At 40.1% G+C, this 16,880-nt stretch overlaps 2 protein-coding genes across 3 annotated transcripts; one reads left to right on the forward strand and one right to left on the reverse strand.

The window, feature by feature from the left end:
* Positions 1–218: 218 nt before the first annotated feature.
* LOC103435000 (uncharacterized) lies at positions 219–2,245 on the forward strand. Its single transcript, XM_008373387.3, has 5 exons — positions 219–506; positions 1,175–1,306; positions 1,431–1,670; positions 1,821–1,880; positions 1,976–2,245. Exons 1-5 carry the CDS (start codon positions 393–395, stop codon positions 2,057–2,059), a joined length of 630 nt encoding a protein of 209 aa, XP_008371609.2. The 5' UTR covers positions 219–392; the 3' UTR covers positions 2,060–2,245.
* Positions 2,246–3,016: 771 nt separating this feature from the next.
* Positions 3,017–14,910, reverse strand: LOC103435133 (uncharacterized). Of its 2 annotated transcripts, none has more exons than XM_029103080.2 (11): positions 14,738–14,910; positions 14,161–14,313; positions 13,999–14,057; positions 13,783–13,848; positions 13,544–13,651; positions 5,199–5,265; positions 4,711–4,795; positions 4,386–4,546; positions 4,042–4,143; positions 3,516–3,738; positions 3,017–3,410 (listed from the first exon to the last, which is right to left on the reverse strand). In XM_029103080.2, the coding sequence occupies exons 1-11, from the start codon at positions 14,774–14,776 to the stop codon at positions 3,277–3,279; spliced, it is 1,197 nt and encodes a 398-aa protein (XP_028958913.1). In that variant the 5' UTR covers positions 14,777–14,910; the 3' UTR covers positions 3,017–3,276. The 2 variants fall into 2 exon arrangements, with proteins under 2 accessions (XP_028958913.1, XP_008371745.3); XM_008373523.4 differs by having other exon boundaries at positions 14,161–14,340; positions 14,738–14,898.
* Positions 14,911–16,880: the final 1,970 nt, after the last annotated feature.

Here is a 16,880-nt window from a genome sequence, read left to right on the forward strand (position 1 = left end):
GGGATACTCATAACTAAATTAAAAGTTGAAATGACAAATCATTAAAAAAATTGACAAATTTACGTGACATTGCTAAATTCTCTCATAAAAAATCGGGATTGTCGGCCCATGGGCTTCACAGAATCACTGTTGGGTCATTTTGTTCACAAGCAGCTCATTACCAAAGCCCAAATTACAAGCCCTAACAATCATCCACGTGTAAAACCCTCACATCATCAGCAAATCAAACGTCGAGTCCAGAACCTTCTTGGAAAAACAAATTTCCCGATCTGCCCCTCCCAACTCCCTCCCCAAGCTTCTAGCATTTTCTGTAACTCCCAAAACATAAGAACCCTTATAAAATTTTACAGTCCGTTTCTCTGGAGAAGGAACTAGCAAACCAAAGCAAGAAAATGGCGGAGGAAGTGGCGCTGGATGTGGAGGAGCTCCGCCACCTTCAGAGCATCGCGAAACGACCCCGGGTTATCGACCTCATTTCCTCTGAGATTCGCACTTTAGAGAAGCAGGTCCCTTTTTTGTATCTCTACTCTTTTATTTAGCAATCAGCATTTGCTTTTTAAGATATACTATTTCTATATGTCTCTAACTTGGGTAACTAAATTTTTGCCACAATATGATTGCTTTGGTAATGTCCCCAATTTTTTGTGTGAAATTTGGTTTTTATTACATGACCCGCAAAAAGAAATTATGAAAAAGTTGTAATTTATTTTAGAATTTAGTATGAAGTGACAATTGATTTGAAACTTTGAAGAAAAAAAAATTAATTTACAATCAATTATGTCAGGACACTTGGTGTACTGAACAATGTTTTAGCACGATTTCTCAAAATTTGAGCTCAGTATAATTTATGCCTATGGATTTTTTTATCTGTGCTGTTGAAGTTTGATTTGGCATGTGGCCGCGCTATGTGCCCAAGTTCGAATCCCCCGTATAGACTAGTTTAGAATGTCGTCTTGTCAAATTTTTTAATTTCAAAACAACTTCATAATTTTGTCTTAGCTTTGGCATTTTGAGATGTTGTAATGCTTGAAAGAGTATGAAATTTTTAAGGTATCTTGTAAGGGATGAGCCCATATTAGGATCGTACGAACCCGCCATTTCTAGGCCAGATGTGGAATCTTGCTACGTTTGCTTATGGGAATATGGTAGTTAATGTAGTTTTTGATCGTTGCAGTTGTCACAAGAGGCTGTTCCTTCACCTGCATTGCAAATCCCAACTCCAGCTTCAACTGCTACTGCCACCCCAGCTCTGCATTACACTACGCTTTCGTCGTTCAGCTGGGACCAGGATAATGATAAAGTGAAGGTGGGAACGTATTCCCCTTGTGTTTTTGCGTTAGGTTTAGACTGGGCATGTGTTTTCCAATTGCTAATTTTAGGTTTCTTCTGTGTTTCTTGTGTCGGTTTGATCACCTTTCCTTTTCTTGCAGATATACGTTTCTCTGGAAGGAGTTGATCAGGAGAAGATAGAGGCTGACATCAAGCCTATGTCGTTGGACATCAAATTCCATGATGTGGAAGGAAAGAATTACAGGTTCGCTTTGCCTAAGCTGAACAAGGAGATTAATCCAGAGAAGTGTAAGGTGCTGGTTAAGCCTACAAGGGTTGTTATCAATTTGGCTAAAACTTCAAAGGATTACTGGTTGGACTTGAAATTTAAGGAGGATAAGGTACATTTCATCGTATCTTTTGTACTCTCCTGTTTTATGCTTTGGTGAACGGCGGAAATGGGAACTCATACTATCTTTTGGACTTCCCCGTTTTATGCTTTGGCAAATGATGAAATGGGAACTAAATGTTTTAACGTTTTGGTCTTGCAGTTGAAGCCGAGTCTGGATAAAGAGAAAGATCCCATGGCTGGAATCATGGACTTGATGAAGGTGAGGTTACCAAACATGTACATTGTCATACATGAAAAGTTATACTATATTTCTGCTCTGCTTTTGTTAATTATTGTATGCAACTGAACTTGTAGAACATGTACGAAGAAGGGGATCCGGAGATGAAGCAAACAATCGCCAAAGCGTGGACCGATGCAAGGCTTGGAAAAACCGGCTGATCTACCGAAGGGGTTTCAACTAATATGGAGCTGAGTCATTGTTTTTGAGTAGTTTTCTTTTGGTTATATGATCTTAATGCTCAGTGAGTTCTTTCGCGGTAGGATGGTTCGTTGTGTTGTTAAGAAACTCTGTTGCACGTAGCTCTTCCAGAGTTCTATATAAAAGATTGAACGGATTTCAGTTTATCAGAGCAGCTTGTGATGGCAACTCGCCGAGTAGCCCTAGTTGATGATCTGATGTGTTTTTGTGGGAATATTGCATTCTGGAATTTAGGGTCTAAATTTTGGTATGGTTCGACTGTGACATTAGGGTTTTGGTGTTTTTGAGGTATATGATATGTGGATGGTTCGCATGTTGGAGTTAGGGTTTAGGGTACCTTTACCACAGTGGTGGAAAATTGATGAGTTCTTGCATGACGATGTGGGTTTAATTCCTATCGGTAACATCTAATATAATAAAATTTAGGAAGTTTTAACAAAACATTTTCGGTACTGGTCACTTTTAACGAAAAATCATATTTTTACCTTTAAATGACATTATTCACTATATCTTTAAAAATGGTTTTTTGTTAAAATAGAAGTTTTTTTGAACTTTTTGTTAGTTTTCCTTAAAATTTATTGTTTGTAAAATTTATCGTTTGACGGAAAAAAAGGAAAAAAAAATCCTCTCTACAAAACATGTAAGAAGAAGAAATGAACTTTGCTCAAATGAATCAATTCTAATATTTTAAAAGGGGAAGCCAAGGCGTTTCAAATAATAAGTTTCTTCTCGATAGGTGAAATGCCTCAGTCGCACTGGGAGTTTAAGGCTTACTCCTGGTGGGCAGAAGCGTTTTTCTCACCGTCTTGCCTCCCAAAGGCCGCCCCGGCGCGGCCCAAGGCAAACATAGCTAAAATATACCATACTGGAAAACATGAACGGAGCAAGGCAAAAGAAGTTGTAACTTTGCTGCGATGTGGGAGCACAAATTTGAATTCGAAAGATTAAAGCCAATCCCGACATCTGTTCTTACATCAAATCGGAATCACAAAAATCAGAATCGTAGAAATACAACACAAATAACCTAATTCAATTGAAAGAAGCAAACTTTTTTTTCGGTTTTACGCGAATCACCCTTCTCAGAACCCTATAAATGTGGAATAGGCAATGATAATCTGGTGATCTCCGAAACCACGAAAAGTACATCTAACCATACGAGACGGTGGATTGTGTGCCGTCATTGGAGTATTTGACTACCGTAATCAGCATTGAACTTCTCGTAACGATGAGCTTGGAGATGAGCAGACGGCCTTGTGTTCTTCAAAGCCGTCTCAATATCTTCGGGTTTGATCGGTCCAACCTTAGGCAGTTCTGCAACCACAAACATCAGAATTGCAGGGTTAGAGTTTATGTTAAACTTATATGCATCTAATTTTTGTTAAATATCGAGAGCAACTATTTTTTAGAGTCACATACCATCCTCAGGAACCGTCTCCTCTTTGTCTTCAAGGAATGTCATTACGCGTCTCAAAGGCTGCATGGCAGCCTCCTTGCACACCAATCGAATATCCGAACCTGAGTATCCTTCCGTCCTGTCTACCAACAAATCATAAGGAAGCTTCTCCTCATCAGGCTGTGCTGGCAGGAGCTCCTCAAACATGGCTCTCCTTGCTTCTGGTTCAGGCAGAGGCACAAGAATCTAAATTTTCATGGTTAATGGGAAACTCGAATAAAATAGCTGGTTGCAGAATATGCTTGATCATGTATAAAACTGCCCCGTATTTTGATACCTAGCTAGAAAAGAATGCAGACAAGGGAAAATTGATGTGATACCGTAGTTGAACATTCCCGTGTTCTATACCATAATCAACCCCAAGATGATATGCCAATAATTACAACTTCCACGGTTTCCATGCAGTTGACTTGGAATCCATGCCTAAAAGCATTCAATTACAGTTAGTTACAATTGACGGATATAATTGGGTTAGTTTCAAAAGGATACTCGCTTCTCAAGACGCCGGAGCATGGCTGCATCCAGTTCCCAGGGAAGATTTGTTGCAGCCAAAACAAAAACAAGTTCACTTGTCTTCGTCAAACCATCCATCTGCAATCTAATACAAGCTAATCAATTTTTGAACAAACACAGTTGACATGTACAAAATTGGAATATCCAACAGTGGGTCTGATGCTTGGAACCAAGACAATTAAAAGTTCTAAGCAGTGTTAACATAGTTTTCAAATGTTATAAACTGATACGAAGCAGAAAACAAGATTCTGTGATCTACACAGTAACATATAATGGGAGAGAACACAAAGAAAGCAGCACTCTTTAAAAACAAACATCACCTGTATGAGTAGCTCTGTCTTAAGACGCCTACTTGCTTCATGCTCACTTCGTCCTTCACCACGTTGACTGATAATTGCGTCAATTTCATCAATAAATATAGTTGATGGTGCATGGTGCCTAGCAAGCTCAAATAACACCTTCACTAACTTCTCTGAGTCGCCTGAAAAATCATGCAAACATTAAAATTCAAGGAAATATTAAACGGATAGGAAGCTCAAAAACAAGGTGGCACATTTGGACCCTACTAAATTCTTCCCCATCCATTTTATGACAAATAAGCCACAAACAAGCTTGACCTTCAGAAAATTGTTCAACCTAACATACCACGCCATTTACTGACAACGGACGATGCTGAAATGTTGAAAAATGTGGTCTTGCACTCTGTTGCAACAGCCTTGGCAAGCATTGTCTGCAACATCAGATGTTAAATTAAATTTTGTCAAAAGTATCATTGTAAAAGATTAACTGGGGTTGTGCATCAAATGGAATCTGGAAATTCATCTTCATTTCAGAGGAAGTTTTAAGAACTCATTGCATGGAGAACAATTTAGCATGTACTTTTCTAGGACAACAAAGACAAGCTAACTAGCTAAGGTCTCCAAGTTCCATGAAAGTCAGATTTTAACAAGTTAATTTTACAAACCCATCTCCCAATCCCCCACCCCCACCGTGAACACTTCATCAAGGAAAGGTACAAACGCATTAAGGATAACAACTTTTCTTGGGTAAGCAAATAGAAGAGCAAATATTGTATAACGAAAGCACGGAAAAAGAAACATAAACAATCAATAGGATTGGAAAGAATTACAAACCTTTCCCGTCCCTGGAGGTCCAAAAAGGAGAATACCTTTCCACGGTGTTAAAAGTCCAGTAAAGTACCTACGGAAAATAGAAAGATCAGTTTGACATTGGAATGATTTTGCATCATGCCATCATTCATTCTGGTTGTTTTAAAATTTTATTCCAAATTTCCAGACAAATAGCTGCAAGAAACTGTATCAAAATATTCTAGCATATATTGATTAATTTAGCTTAACATTAAGAACAACATTTGGTACTCCATTAATTTAAAGAATTTAGCATTAACACGATAACTCCGCCGTGTAAGTTTATCTTACATTGCCGGTCCCAAGCCCGGATAAAGGAGGAGGGGGAGGGCGTCAGGTAGTCGACAGCCGGCACTCCATGATCACGTCAAATCCTTATGAAAATGAATCCAGAACGAAATCGCGCTAAAGCTAGGGCGTCACCCGTAAATGGCGCGCTGTGTGGCCTGAGCACAGTGATAAGTGAGCAAGGGTCGCTGTATCTCCATTGGCACCTGGATGCAGTGTTAAATGAGCAAGGGGGCTATAGAAATTTCTTTTCGAACGACTCCACTCAAAGTTGTTTGGGAGCATATGCTCCTATCAACTTTACACGGGACACACAAAAGAAGTACTTTGATCCTATTAGACGGGGAAGGGTGAAGAAGCTAGGACAGAAGGGTAGAGTTCAAGAGAGCAAAATGCGTTTAGGAACGTGGAATATAGGAACCTTGACGGGAAAATCTATGGAAGTAGTAGAAGTTATGGTGAGGAGAAGGATAAATATTATGTGCCTACAAGAAACTAAGTGGGTTGGTCGTAAGGCAAAGGATCTAGAAAACTCAGGGTTTAAACTATGGTATTCGGGCACAAATAGAACGAGAAACGGTGTTGGCATCATCGTGGACAAGACCTTGACACAAGATGTAGTAGATGTCAAGAGGGTAGGAGATAGAATCATGGCAATCAAGATTGTAATAGGACAAGAACTTATCAATGTGATTAGTGCGTACGCACCTCAAGTAGGGTTGGGTACGAGAAATTTTGGGAAGACCTTGGAGACTTGGTGCAAGGAATTGCTCAGACAGAGAAGTTATTTATAGGAGGAGATTTAAATGGACACGTGGGCAGGGAGACAGGCAACTATGGAGGTTTTCATGGTGGCCATGGTTTTGGGGAGAGAAACGAGGATGGGAAAGCTATCTTGGATTTTGCAATGGCATATGATCTCTTCTTAGCCAACACCTTCTTTAAGAAGAGAGAAGAACATGTGATCACCTACAAGAGTGGGTCGTCAAAAACACAAATAGATTTTCTTCTAATGAGGAAAGGGGATCGTATAACTTGTAAGGATTGCAAAGTTATACCAGGAGAGAGCGTGGCTAATCAACATCGCTTGTTGGTGATGGATGTACACATCAAAAGAGTGAGAAAAAAGAACAAGACTTGGAAGTGCCCAAGGACTAGATGGTGGAATCTAAAAGAAGAAAAACAAGCCATTTTCAAAGAGAAAGTAATCCCCCAGTGTGTGTGGGATAGAGAGGGGGAAGCTAACCAAATGTGGGATTCCATGGCTAGTTGTATCCGAAAAGTAGCAAAAGAGGTATTAGGAGAGTCCAAGAGCTTTGCCCCACACCAAAAGGAATCTTGGTGGTGGAATGAGGAGGTACAAGCAAAGGTGAAGGCTAAGAAGGAATGTTGTAAAGCCTTATACAAGAATAGGACCGATGAAAATGGTGAAAGGTATAGAAAAGCGAAGCAAGAGGCGAAGAAAGCTGTGAGAGAAGCTAAGTTAGCGGCTTATGACGATATGTATAAGCGACTAGATACCAAAGAAGGAGAGTTGGATATCTATAAACTAGCTAGAGCAAGGGACAAGAAGACAAGGGATCTAAACCAAGTGAGGTGCATCAAGGATGAGGATGGAAAGGTTCTTGCTACAGAGAACGCGGTTAAAGACAGATGGAAAAGTTATTTTCATAATCTTTTCAATGAAGGACATGAAAGGAGTGCTTCTTTAGGGGAGTTGAGTAACTCAGAAGAGTGTAGAAACTACTCTTTTTATCGTAGAATCCGGAAGGAAGAAGTGGGTGTAGCTTTGAAGAAGATGAAGCATAGAAAAGCAGTAGGCCCAGACGATATACCAATCGAAGTGTGGAAAGTTTTGGGAGAGACAGGTATAACATGGCTCACTAACATTTTCAATAGGATTTTGAAAACGAAGAAGATGCCGAATGAGTGGCGAATGAGCACTTTGGTGCCTATCTACAAGAATAAGGGCGATGTACAAAATTGCATGAACTATAAGGGTATTAAGTTAATGAGTCATACAATGAAGCTCTGGGAGAGAGTCATTGAGCATAGATTGAGGCAAGAGACACGGGTTTCGGACAACCAATTCGGGTTCATGCCAGGGCGCTCAACCATGGAGGCAATCTATCTCTTACGAAGATTGATGGAAAGATATAGAGATGGGAAAAAGGATTTACACATGGTCTTTATAGATTTGGAAAAAGCGTATGATAGGGTCCCAAGAGACATTCTTTGGAGGATTTTAGAGAAGAAAGGAGTACGAGTAGCATATATCCAAGCTATACAGGATATGTATGAAGGAGCAAAGACTGCCGTAAGAACTCATGAAGGACAAACCGAAAGCTTTCCCATAACTGTAGGATTACATCAAGGCTCATCCTTAAGTCCTTACCTTTTTGCGTTGGTAATGGATGAGTTAACAGGACATATTCAAGGTGATATTCCTTGGTGTATGCTTTTCGCAAACGATATAGTGTTGATAGATGAAACTCAGGAAGGGGTAAATGCAAAGCTTAACCTTTGGAGAGAAGTGTTGGAATCTAAAGGTCTTCGCCTAAGCCGATCAAAGACAGAATATATGGAGTGCAAGTTCAGTGCAAATGGAGGCCAAAACGAGTTAGGGGTGAGGATCGGAGATCAAGAAATACCAAAGAGCGACCGTTTTCGTTACCTAGGATCTATCTTGCAAAAGAATGGAGAATTAGATGGAGATCTCAACCATAGAATACAAGCTGGATGGATGAAGTGGAAGAGTGCATCCGGCGTGTTGTGTGACCGTCGTATGCCACTGAAGCTCAAGGGAAAATTTTATAGGACGGCAATAAGGCCGGCGATGCTGTATGGCACAGAATGTTGGGCGGTGAAGCATCAACACGTACACAAAATGGGTGTAGCGGAGATGAGGATGCTTCGTTGGATGTGTGGGCACACGAGAAAGGATAAGATTAGGAATGAGGATATCCGGGGTAAAGTAGGAGTAGCCGAAATTGAAGGAAAGATGAGAGAAAATCGGTTACGGTGGTTTGGACATGTGCAAAGAAGGCCTACTGACGCTCCGATTAGAAGATGCGACTATGGGACAGAGGTTCAGGGCCGAAGGGGCAGAGGAAGACCTAGGAAAACTTTGGAAGAGACCCTAAGAAAAGACTTAGAGTACTTGGATCTAACGGAGGACATGACACAGGACAGAACACAATGGCGTTCTAAGATTCATATAGCCGATCCCACTCAGTGACTTGGATTTTCTAAGTCTCCAACCAAGAAGTTTTCCTCACTCGGGAAATTAAGGGAACATTACCTCAACCTATATGCTCAACTCACAAAGCTTCAACATACAAGCTTCAACAAAAGAAAATTCAAGAACTTAGCGAATAAGGCTTTGGTGTATTTAACACAATACGTTGAAATGAAGGAAAACTTATTTATTGATATCCCCGATAAGTTACAAATATGTACATATACTTGAGTCAAAATAAACAAACAAGAGGGAGCCTTCACAAAGGTTGCTTAGGAGAAGTCTCAGCAGTCGGTAGAGCCCCAGAAAGAGAAGGCACCGAAGGAGGATCATTCGGAGCCTCAGTACTGGACAAAACCCTAGAAGGAGGAGGCATCAGAGGTTGATCATTTGGAGCTTCATTACGCGGTACAGCCCCAGAAGACGAAGGCAATAAATGCCTTTGGAACAAACCCACAAATCTCTGATGATCAAGTAAAACCTGACCATCAGATTCCTTCATCTGGTCAAGCTTCCTCTTCATGTTTGTAGCATAGTCATGTGCGAGCCGGTGCAACTGTTTATTCTCATGCTTGAGCCCTCTAATCTCCTGTTTGAGACTCATCACTTCAGCCGCCAATGATTCAACTTGGCGGGTTCGAGCAAATAGGCGTTGGGCCATATTAGACACAGAACCTGCACACTGAACACTGAGAGCCAGAGAATCCTTAACAGCCAACTCATCAGACCGTTTGGAAAGTAGTCTGTTATCTTTGGGAGTGAGAAGGTTCCTGGCCACTACCGCAGCGGTCATATCATTCTTCATCACGAAATCCCCAACGGTAAGAGGACCAGTAGGGGAGACGAAGGATGGGCGCCATATGTTGTCTGGAGAAGGCGGGGCTGCCTCTTCAACAAGGTTCAAGTCAAAACGACGGTCGGAGGGGCCAGACATTTTCAAAGGTGTTGAAGAGAGAAGAGGTCGGACAAATCAAGATCTTAGAAGTGCAAGAATGGAGCTTCTACTGGTGGATATTCAAGTGTGCTTTGGAACTTAATGTCAGCTCCTATAAAAATCTGCACTCGACGAAGCTTCAGAAATCGAAGAGGCGCCTGCTCAGAAATCGAAGAGGCGTTTGCTTTCTCAAAAGCTGGGCTGCTCAGAGACCACGAGGGTCGATCTCAGAAATCGAAGAGGCGTTTGCTTTCTCAAAAGCTGGGCTGCTTAAAGACCACGAAGGCCGATCTCAGAAATCGAAGAGGCTTGCTTTCTCAAAAGCTGGGATGCTCAGAGACCACGAGGGCCGATCTCAGAAATCGAAGAGGCACCTACTTTTCCAGCCTTGTCAGCACCTGTCACACGCACACTCAGCTTTGCGGAAATTATGGGCATTCTGTCGAAGATTTCTGACGAAGTAGAAAGCACATGAATCGTACTGTTCAATCACCCACTTCCCACACGCAACAGTAGCTCATGGGTACCACAGATAACTTTGCCAAAGTTCTCTGACAAAGTTGAGACACGTGAAGCTTGCAGCTCCCACTACATCGCTCTGACCAAGAAGGGTAAAAGAATTGCAAAGAAACAAGACTAACAAAGTTTAAACACATAAATTTTGAAGGTCTAGCTACCATATTATTACCCACAAGGGTAAAGGAACAGTACCACTTCTGGATAATTGGAAAGTCCCGGTGTGTCAACCTCTGTGCTTCGTGGCAAGGTAGACTAGCAAACATGCCCAACCTGTACTCACATTCGAGAAAACACTCCCAACAAGATTGCTTGCTCCAAAATCGAAGAGGCACCGCCTTCCGAATCTCGAGAGCCAGACTCCCAACATGATTACTTTCTCAAAAATCGAAGAGAGGGTAAAGGAACAGTACCACTGCTGGATAATTGGAAAGTCCCTGTGTGTCAACCTTTGTGCTTCGTGGCAAGGTAGACTAGCAAACATGCCCAACCTTTACTCACATTCGAGAAAACACTGCCAACAAGATTGCTTGCTCCAAAATCGAAGAGGCACCGCCCTCCAAATCTCGAGAGCCAGACTCCCAACATGATTACTTTTTCAAAAATCAAAGAGAGGGTAAAGGAACAGTACCACTGCTGGATAATTGGAAAGTCCCTGTGTGTCAACCTCTGTGCTTCGTGGCAAGGTAGACTAGCAAACACGTCCAACCTTTACTCACATTCGAGAAAACACTCCCAACAAGATTGCTTGCTCCAAAATCGAAGAGGCACCGCCCTCCGAATCTCGAGAGCCAGACTCCCAACATGATTACTTTCTCAAAAATCGAAGAGACACCGCTCTCCGAATCTCGAGAGCCAGACCCCCAGCAGGATTGCTTTCTCAAAAATCGAAGAGGCATCGTTCTCCGAATCTCGAGAGTCAGATCCCCGACAGGATTGCTTGTTCGAAAATCGAAGAGGCACCACTTTCCCAACTTCAAGAGCTGGATCTCCTTGGATAAAGCTTGTCTGTAATCTTCACACGCAACATCAGCTTTCCAGATACCACAGACCACTTTTCAAAGTGCTCTGACAGAGTTAAAACATGTGAAGCTGGCAGCTCCCACTACCGTGCTATAACCAAGCAGGGTAAAGGAATAGCATTATTACTTGATGTTAGGGAGACTCCTATATATGTCGACCTCCATCCCTAACGGACAGGCAGACCTGCAAAAATGCTCAACCCTTTCTCTTATCTGAGAGGGCACTCCCAACGAAGCCTTTCGAAATATTCAGCTTTCTTTCCCCCCGATAATACCTCTGTAAACAAGCTATACTAGAGCAAGAATATCTCATATCATCAGGGTTAAAAGCAAGAGTATCCCATATCATGCTTTTTCCCTGTCTTTTCCTTTGGCCTTGTTCTTACCTGCAAGACAAGGAGAAAGAGAGCAATCAGTCAGCACTTGGAATCAAGCTTCCAGCCAGGAACTGACTGCCTGGAACCCCTTACCTGATTACTTACCTGGCATTGCTCTCGAGTACTCATCTTCAACATCTTATGCTTCCAGGGAAGATACCGCATCTGCCTGAGGAACAAATAGGGCAAGTGAGAAGGATACAAGGAAGCATGTGGAGACAAGCGTAACAGCACACGTGCCGATACATCCACTACTCTGTCAAAAGCAAAAGTATCCTATATCAGCAGGGTCGAACATACTCTAGATTTGATGGACTTGTTTTGACCCTCAAATTCTTCAGTCGGCCTTATACTCTGGAGGAAACCAGAAAACCCTCCAGCCCAGTTCAAGAATAAGCTTGTGGAAAGTTACTTCTTCAAAAGCAAAAGTATCCCATATCATCTCTCCTCATTTTTCTTCTCTTTATCCTTCATGCTGCCTGCAAGATAGGGAGAATGTGAACAATCAGCCAGAGCTCTGATTGCTTACCTTGTCTGTCACCTCTTTCAGCAGATCCCCTAGCTCGGCGACTTGGGGGACTCCTACTACATGGTTTGTATCGCGCTTGACCAAACATGAAACTACAAGTAAGCTTCAAGTGAAATTGATACATTACCTTGTGCATCTCCACCAGTTATAGATACCACCCCTGGATGGAGGACGAGTACTTCCAGAGAAGATGCCACATCTACCTATGAGACAGATAAGGCAAGTCAAGACGATACCACACTCCGGTACTTAGAAGTTTCGTGGCTACGAGATCATTCTCCCACAATATTTCCTAATGTCATTTGTACTAAATCATTCACTTGTACTCACTAAAGGAGAGCTTGAACCCATGTACTTGTGTAAACCCTTCAAAATTAATGAGAACTCCTCTATTCCGTGGACGTAGCCAATCTGGGTGAACCACGTACATCTTGTGTTTGCTTTTGTGTAAACTCTTCACAATTAATGAGAACTCCTCTATTCCGTGGACGTAGCCAATCTGGGTGAACCACGTACATCTTGTGTTTGCTTTCCTATCTCTATCCATTTATATACTTATCAACACTAATGACCGGAGCAATCTAGCGAAGATCACAAAAAGTGACCGTTTTCGCTACCTAGGATCTATCTTGCAAGAGAACGGAGAATTAGATGGAGATCTCAACCATAGAATACAAGCTGGATGGATGAAGTGTAAGAGTGCATCCGGCGTGTTGTGTGACCGTCGTAGGCCACTGAAGCTCAAGGGAAAATTTTATAGGACGGCAATAAGGCCAGCGATGTTGTATGGCACAGAATGTTGGGCAGTGAAGCATCAACGTACACAAAATGGGTGTAGCGGAGATGAGGATGCTTCGTGGGATGTATGGGCACACGAGAAAGGATAAGATTGGGAATGAGGTTATCCGAGGTAAAGTAGGAGTAGCCAAAATTGAAGGAAATATGAGAGAAAATCGGTTCCGGTGGTTTGGACATGTGCAAAGAAGGCCTACTGACGCTCCGGTTCGAAAATGTGACTACGGGACAGAGGTTCAGGGCCGAAGGGGTAGAGGAAGACCTAGGAAAACTTTGGAAGAGACCCTAAGAAAAGACTTGAGTACTTGGATCTAACGGAGGACATGACACAAAACCGAGCGCAATGGCGTTCTAGGATTCATATAGCCGACCCCACTTAGTGGGAAAAGGCTTTGTTGTTGTTGTTGTTGTAGCATTAACACGATTATATTAAGTTCATATGGTTTCAATCTCACAGAAAAAAGGAATGTAAACTGAGACCATGCTTCACTAGTAGACAACTAGCAATGCAGCAATCTTATTCTTTGAAACTTTACGAACAAAAAATAAAGGAGTACCATAAAAATGCAAGAACAAACACCTGTAACTGTGTATAAAATAAGTACATGAGGTGCTCATTAACCAGACGTACTTGGGATATTTGATTGGCATGACCACTGCTTCTTTGAGCAAACGCTTGGCATTCTCTAATCCCTTGATGCTTTCCCACTTAACATCTGGACTACCACGAACTATATCCCTGCACAAGACATCATAAATAAATGACAAAACTTTCAGGGTGCAACTGTAATCATCCTTGGCCACCGGAAAAAATATATGCAACAACAGTAACTTGTATTCCATCATGTAAAGTCATTCGTGTAAAATCACCTGCATAAACTCTCTCCTAAAGAACGCATTTCTGCCGATTCAAAAGCAGGTAAAAGGGACTTCTGCCTGTGCAGTCCACAAAAAAATGTCAGTAGGTTCTTAAGGAAACATTCTTCAATGAAATTTAATACGAAAAACGTAAAAACGTCATAACATTACTTAACTAATGATAGCTAATACAAGAAATCCAATAAGAAAAGTTGCAAGAAATCATACGGTATCTCATCATGCCGATCAGATAAGACTCCATTTGAGTGAGTTGCCAAGCTCCTACCCTGAAAAACAGACAAAATCGAAGAACAAATGAATCCAACTCTACAAAGTCCAATGCAATGAGTCAAATCCAATACACCACGTGATAAGATGAAATCCACTTACCTGGTTTTGAAATTGCTCATAGATGGCCAAGTCAGCTGTTCTCTTCACATGACCATTCCCATTCGCAGTCACGCCGGAACTACTCCCATTACTCACAGCTCCATCAGTGGACTGTCCGTTTTGCTGCGGCTCCGGCACTTTCTTTCTACCAAACTTGGCATCATAAAACAATTTAAAATCCTAAAAATACAAATAATTTTAACTGAGATAAGTCCACGAATTCTTGATTCAATCCTACCCATCAGATCAAGATTCGCAACTACACAATCTCAACAACCAAAATTTAATCCAAATCTACTAAACTCTAAGCATATAATTAATCCAAAAACAAAAATTATATTAGAAAAAATTTGAGATCAGTGCGCTCATATTTGTGAGCAGAGAAAACAGAAGCAAGCAAAACAAACAAAAATAGAAATTGGGTTTCTTCAGTTTCTAGTTCCAACCCAGAAAAAGGTAACAGCTACTCTAATCATAGTTTCCTTCAAGTCTCACACTTTTAAAGTCAATTATCCAATCAACCAATATTTTCCCGGGAAACAAACAGAAAATGGTAAGAGAATTGGTGAGTGAGTACCTGAAAGGACCAGCGAGTGGGAGCAGGCTCGTCGGACATTGCTCAAACAAATCTGGAGCGGAGAAAAATGAGAAGAGAAGAGAAAAAGGATAGACTTGTGGAGATCTCTCTATCCCTCTCTCTCTCAGCGTCCCTCTGTCACTCTGGTCTGTCACTCTGGTGAATTATTATACAGCTAAAAAATAAAGCACCATGTAGAACAAAACGCACGTGAGATTTCTGAATTTTCATTATTATTAAATTGAGAAAAGTTCGCCATTTTTTTATTTTTATTTTCGGTGAAATGATTTTGGGAAGGTTTGGTTTGGGGTTTTAAGTGTGTCAGTCTAACAAAAAAGCTAAATGGTCTTATAAACTCTGACTTTAGACATTGTGAAAGTAAAATCGATAAATAAAAAGAGAAACGATGCTTGAATTTGAATTGATTAACCATACACGATTTGAAACATAAATAATCTAAAATTATAATAGTAGTTGTAAACTTTAAAAAACATAAAATAATATGAGAAAATTACAATGCCCTACACTTTTTTTTATAGTTTTATGATTAAACATTCGTTTTAAAGATTTAATTAAGGTACTTTAACCAATTATTACCTCAATAATTTTTTATTTTTTTAAGAGTAAATTGTAGCAATGGTCCCTCAACTTTAATCAAATTGGAGCAATGGTCCCTCAACTAAATATCCATTACCATTGGTCCCTCAACTTATCAAAATGTGTATCTATAGTCCTTTTCATCAATTTCGTCAAAATTTCGTCAAAATAAGTTATGTTGGAATAACCATTTATATAATTAGGGTCCCTCAACTCATCAAAGTGTGTAATTATGGTCCTTTTCGTCAATTACGTCAAAAATTTTGTCAAAACGAGTTGTGTTGAAATGATCATTGCTACAATTGGGTTAAAGTTAAGGGACCATTTCTCCAGTTGAATTAAAGTTGAGGGACCAATGGTAATGGATTTTTAGTTAAGGGACCATAGTTGCATGTTTTGATGAGTTGAGGGACCAATGATAATGGATTTTTAGTTGAGGGACCGTTACTTAAATTGAGTTAAAGTTAAGGAACCATAACTACAATTTACTCTTTATTTAATTTTCATGTCATTAATTTAAATGCATTTATATAGAAGCGTAAGGTAACTTAGCAACTAATTGCATATAATATAGGAATTTAATTTCATCAATACACATTAAATGACTTTTTTAAATAAATAAGATAGAAAAATTAATTCAACTAATTCCTCATTATGAGTATTAAAAAAAAACTTTCTAATAAAAACGTCTCAATACAAAAAGTCATAATACATACTTTTCTTAAGAAAACTTCATTAACTTATTAAAATTTTACGTATATATACATAAAAACTATACTTAAACTTATGGTACATTTGAGAACAAAAGTACCGACTTTTGGTACGTTTAGATTCTAAATGTACCGAGAAATCAAAAGTACCGAAAATTCAAATGTACTATAAAACCAAATGTGCCATTGTCAGGTAACCCCTTTGGTACGTTTAGATTCTAAATGTACTAAGAAATCAAAAGTATAGAAAATCCAAATGTACCATAAAACCAAACGTGGCATTGTCAGGTAATCATTTTGACACGTTTAGGTTCCAAATGCACAAAAAATTCAAATGCAACATAAAATTGAAGAAAATGCCCAGTGAAGAAGTTGTGAATCTTTCTCCATACACTCGTTTTTATTCATTTTTTCCTTTTTAATCCAATCATTAATATATCATTTAGGGGATATATTCAATTACGATTTTGAGAGAATTTCAGGGAATTAATAATTCTAGGGGTATTCAATTGGGAATTTAAAAGACTTTATAAAAGTTTTGATGTATTCAATTGAGATTCTTAAAGACTTCTTACAATTCCCTATAAATTTAGGTGTATTCAATCATAACTTTTGAAAGTCTCTAAAAGTTTAGGTGTATTGGAAAATGAATTGGATTTGAACGGATTTGTGATTTGGTGGATTTTGGAGGATTTCAAGGTGATATGTATAAAAACCAAAGAGCTTGGCAAATCTCACCTCAACCCTAGAAACTTTGAGAGATTTTGAGCATGCTGCTCTCTTCTCCAGAAAGCGTCTTCTCCTCTCCAGAAACATCGGGCTCCAAGGTAAAAAAT

Source organism: Malus domestica, chromosome 05 (genome assembly GCF_042453785.1).
Source record: "Malus domestica chromosome 05, GDT2T_hap1".
Taxonomy (NCBI): Eukaryota; Viridiplantae; Streptophyta; class Magnoliopsida; order Rosales; family Rosaceae; genus Malus; species Malus domestica.

Excerpts from the sequence above, each read along its gene's own strand:
- LOC103435000 (XM_008373387.3), top strand. The coding sequence starts at position 393 with ATGGCGGAGGAAGTGGCGCTGGATGTGGAGGAGCTCCGCCACCTTCAG. Across the intron at positions 1,307-1,430 it reads AGGATAATGATAAAGTGAAG|ATATACGTTTCTCTGGAAGG; the intron begins GTGGGAACGTAT and ends CTTTTCTTGCAG. Across the intron at positions 1,671-1,820 it reads TGAAATTTAAGGAGGATAAG|TTGAAGCCGAGTCTGGATAA; the intron begins GTACATTTCATC and ends TTGGTCTTGCAG.
- LOC103435133 (XM_008373523.4), bottom strand. The coding sequence starts at position 14,776 with ATGTCCGACGAGCCTGCTCCCACTCGCTGGTCCTTTCAG. Across the intron at positions 14,341-14,737 it reads CCACTCGCTGGTCCTTTCAG|GATTTTAAATTGTTTTATGA; the intron begins GTACTCACTCAC and ends TTGTATTTTTAG. Across the intron at positions 3,411-3,515 it reads GGAGACGGTTCCTGAGGATG|AACTGCCTAAGGTTGGACCG; the intron begins GTATGTGACTCT and ends TTGTGGTTGCAG.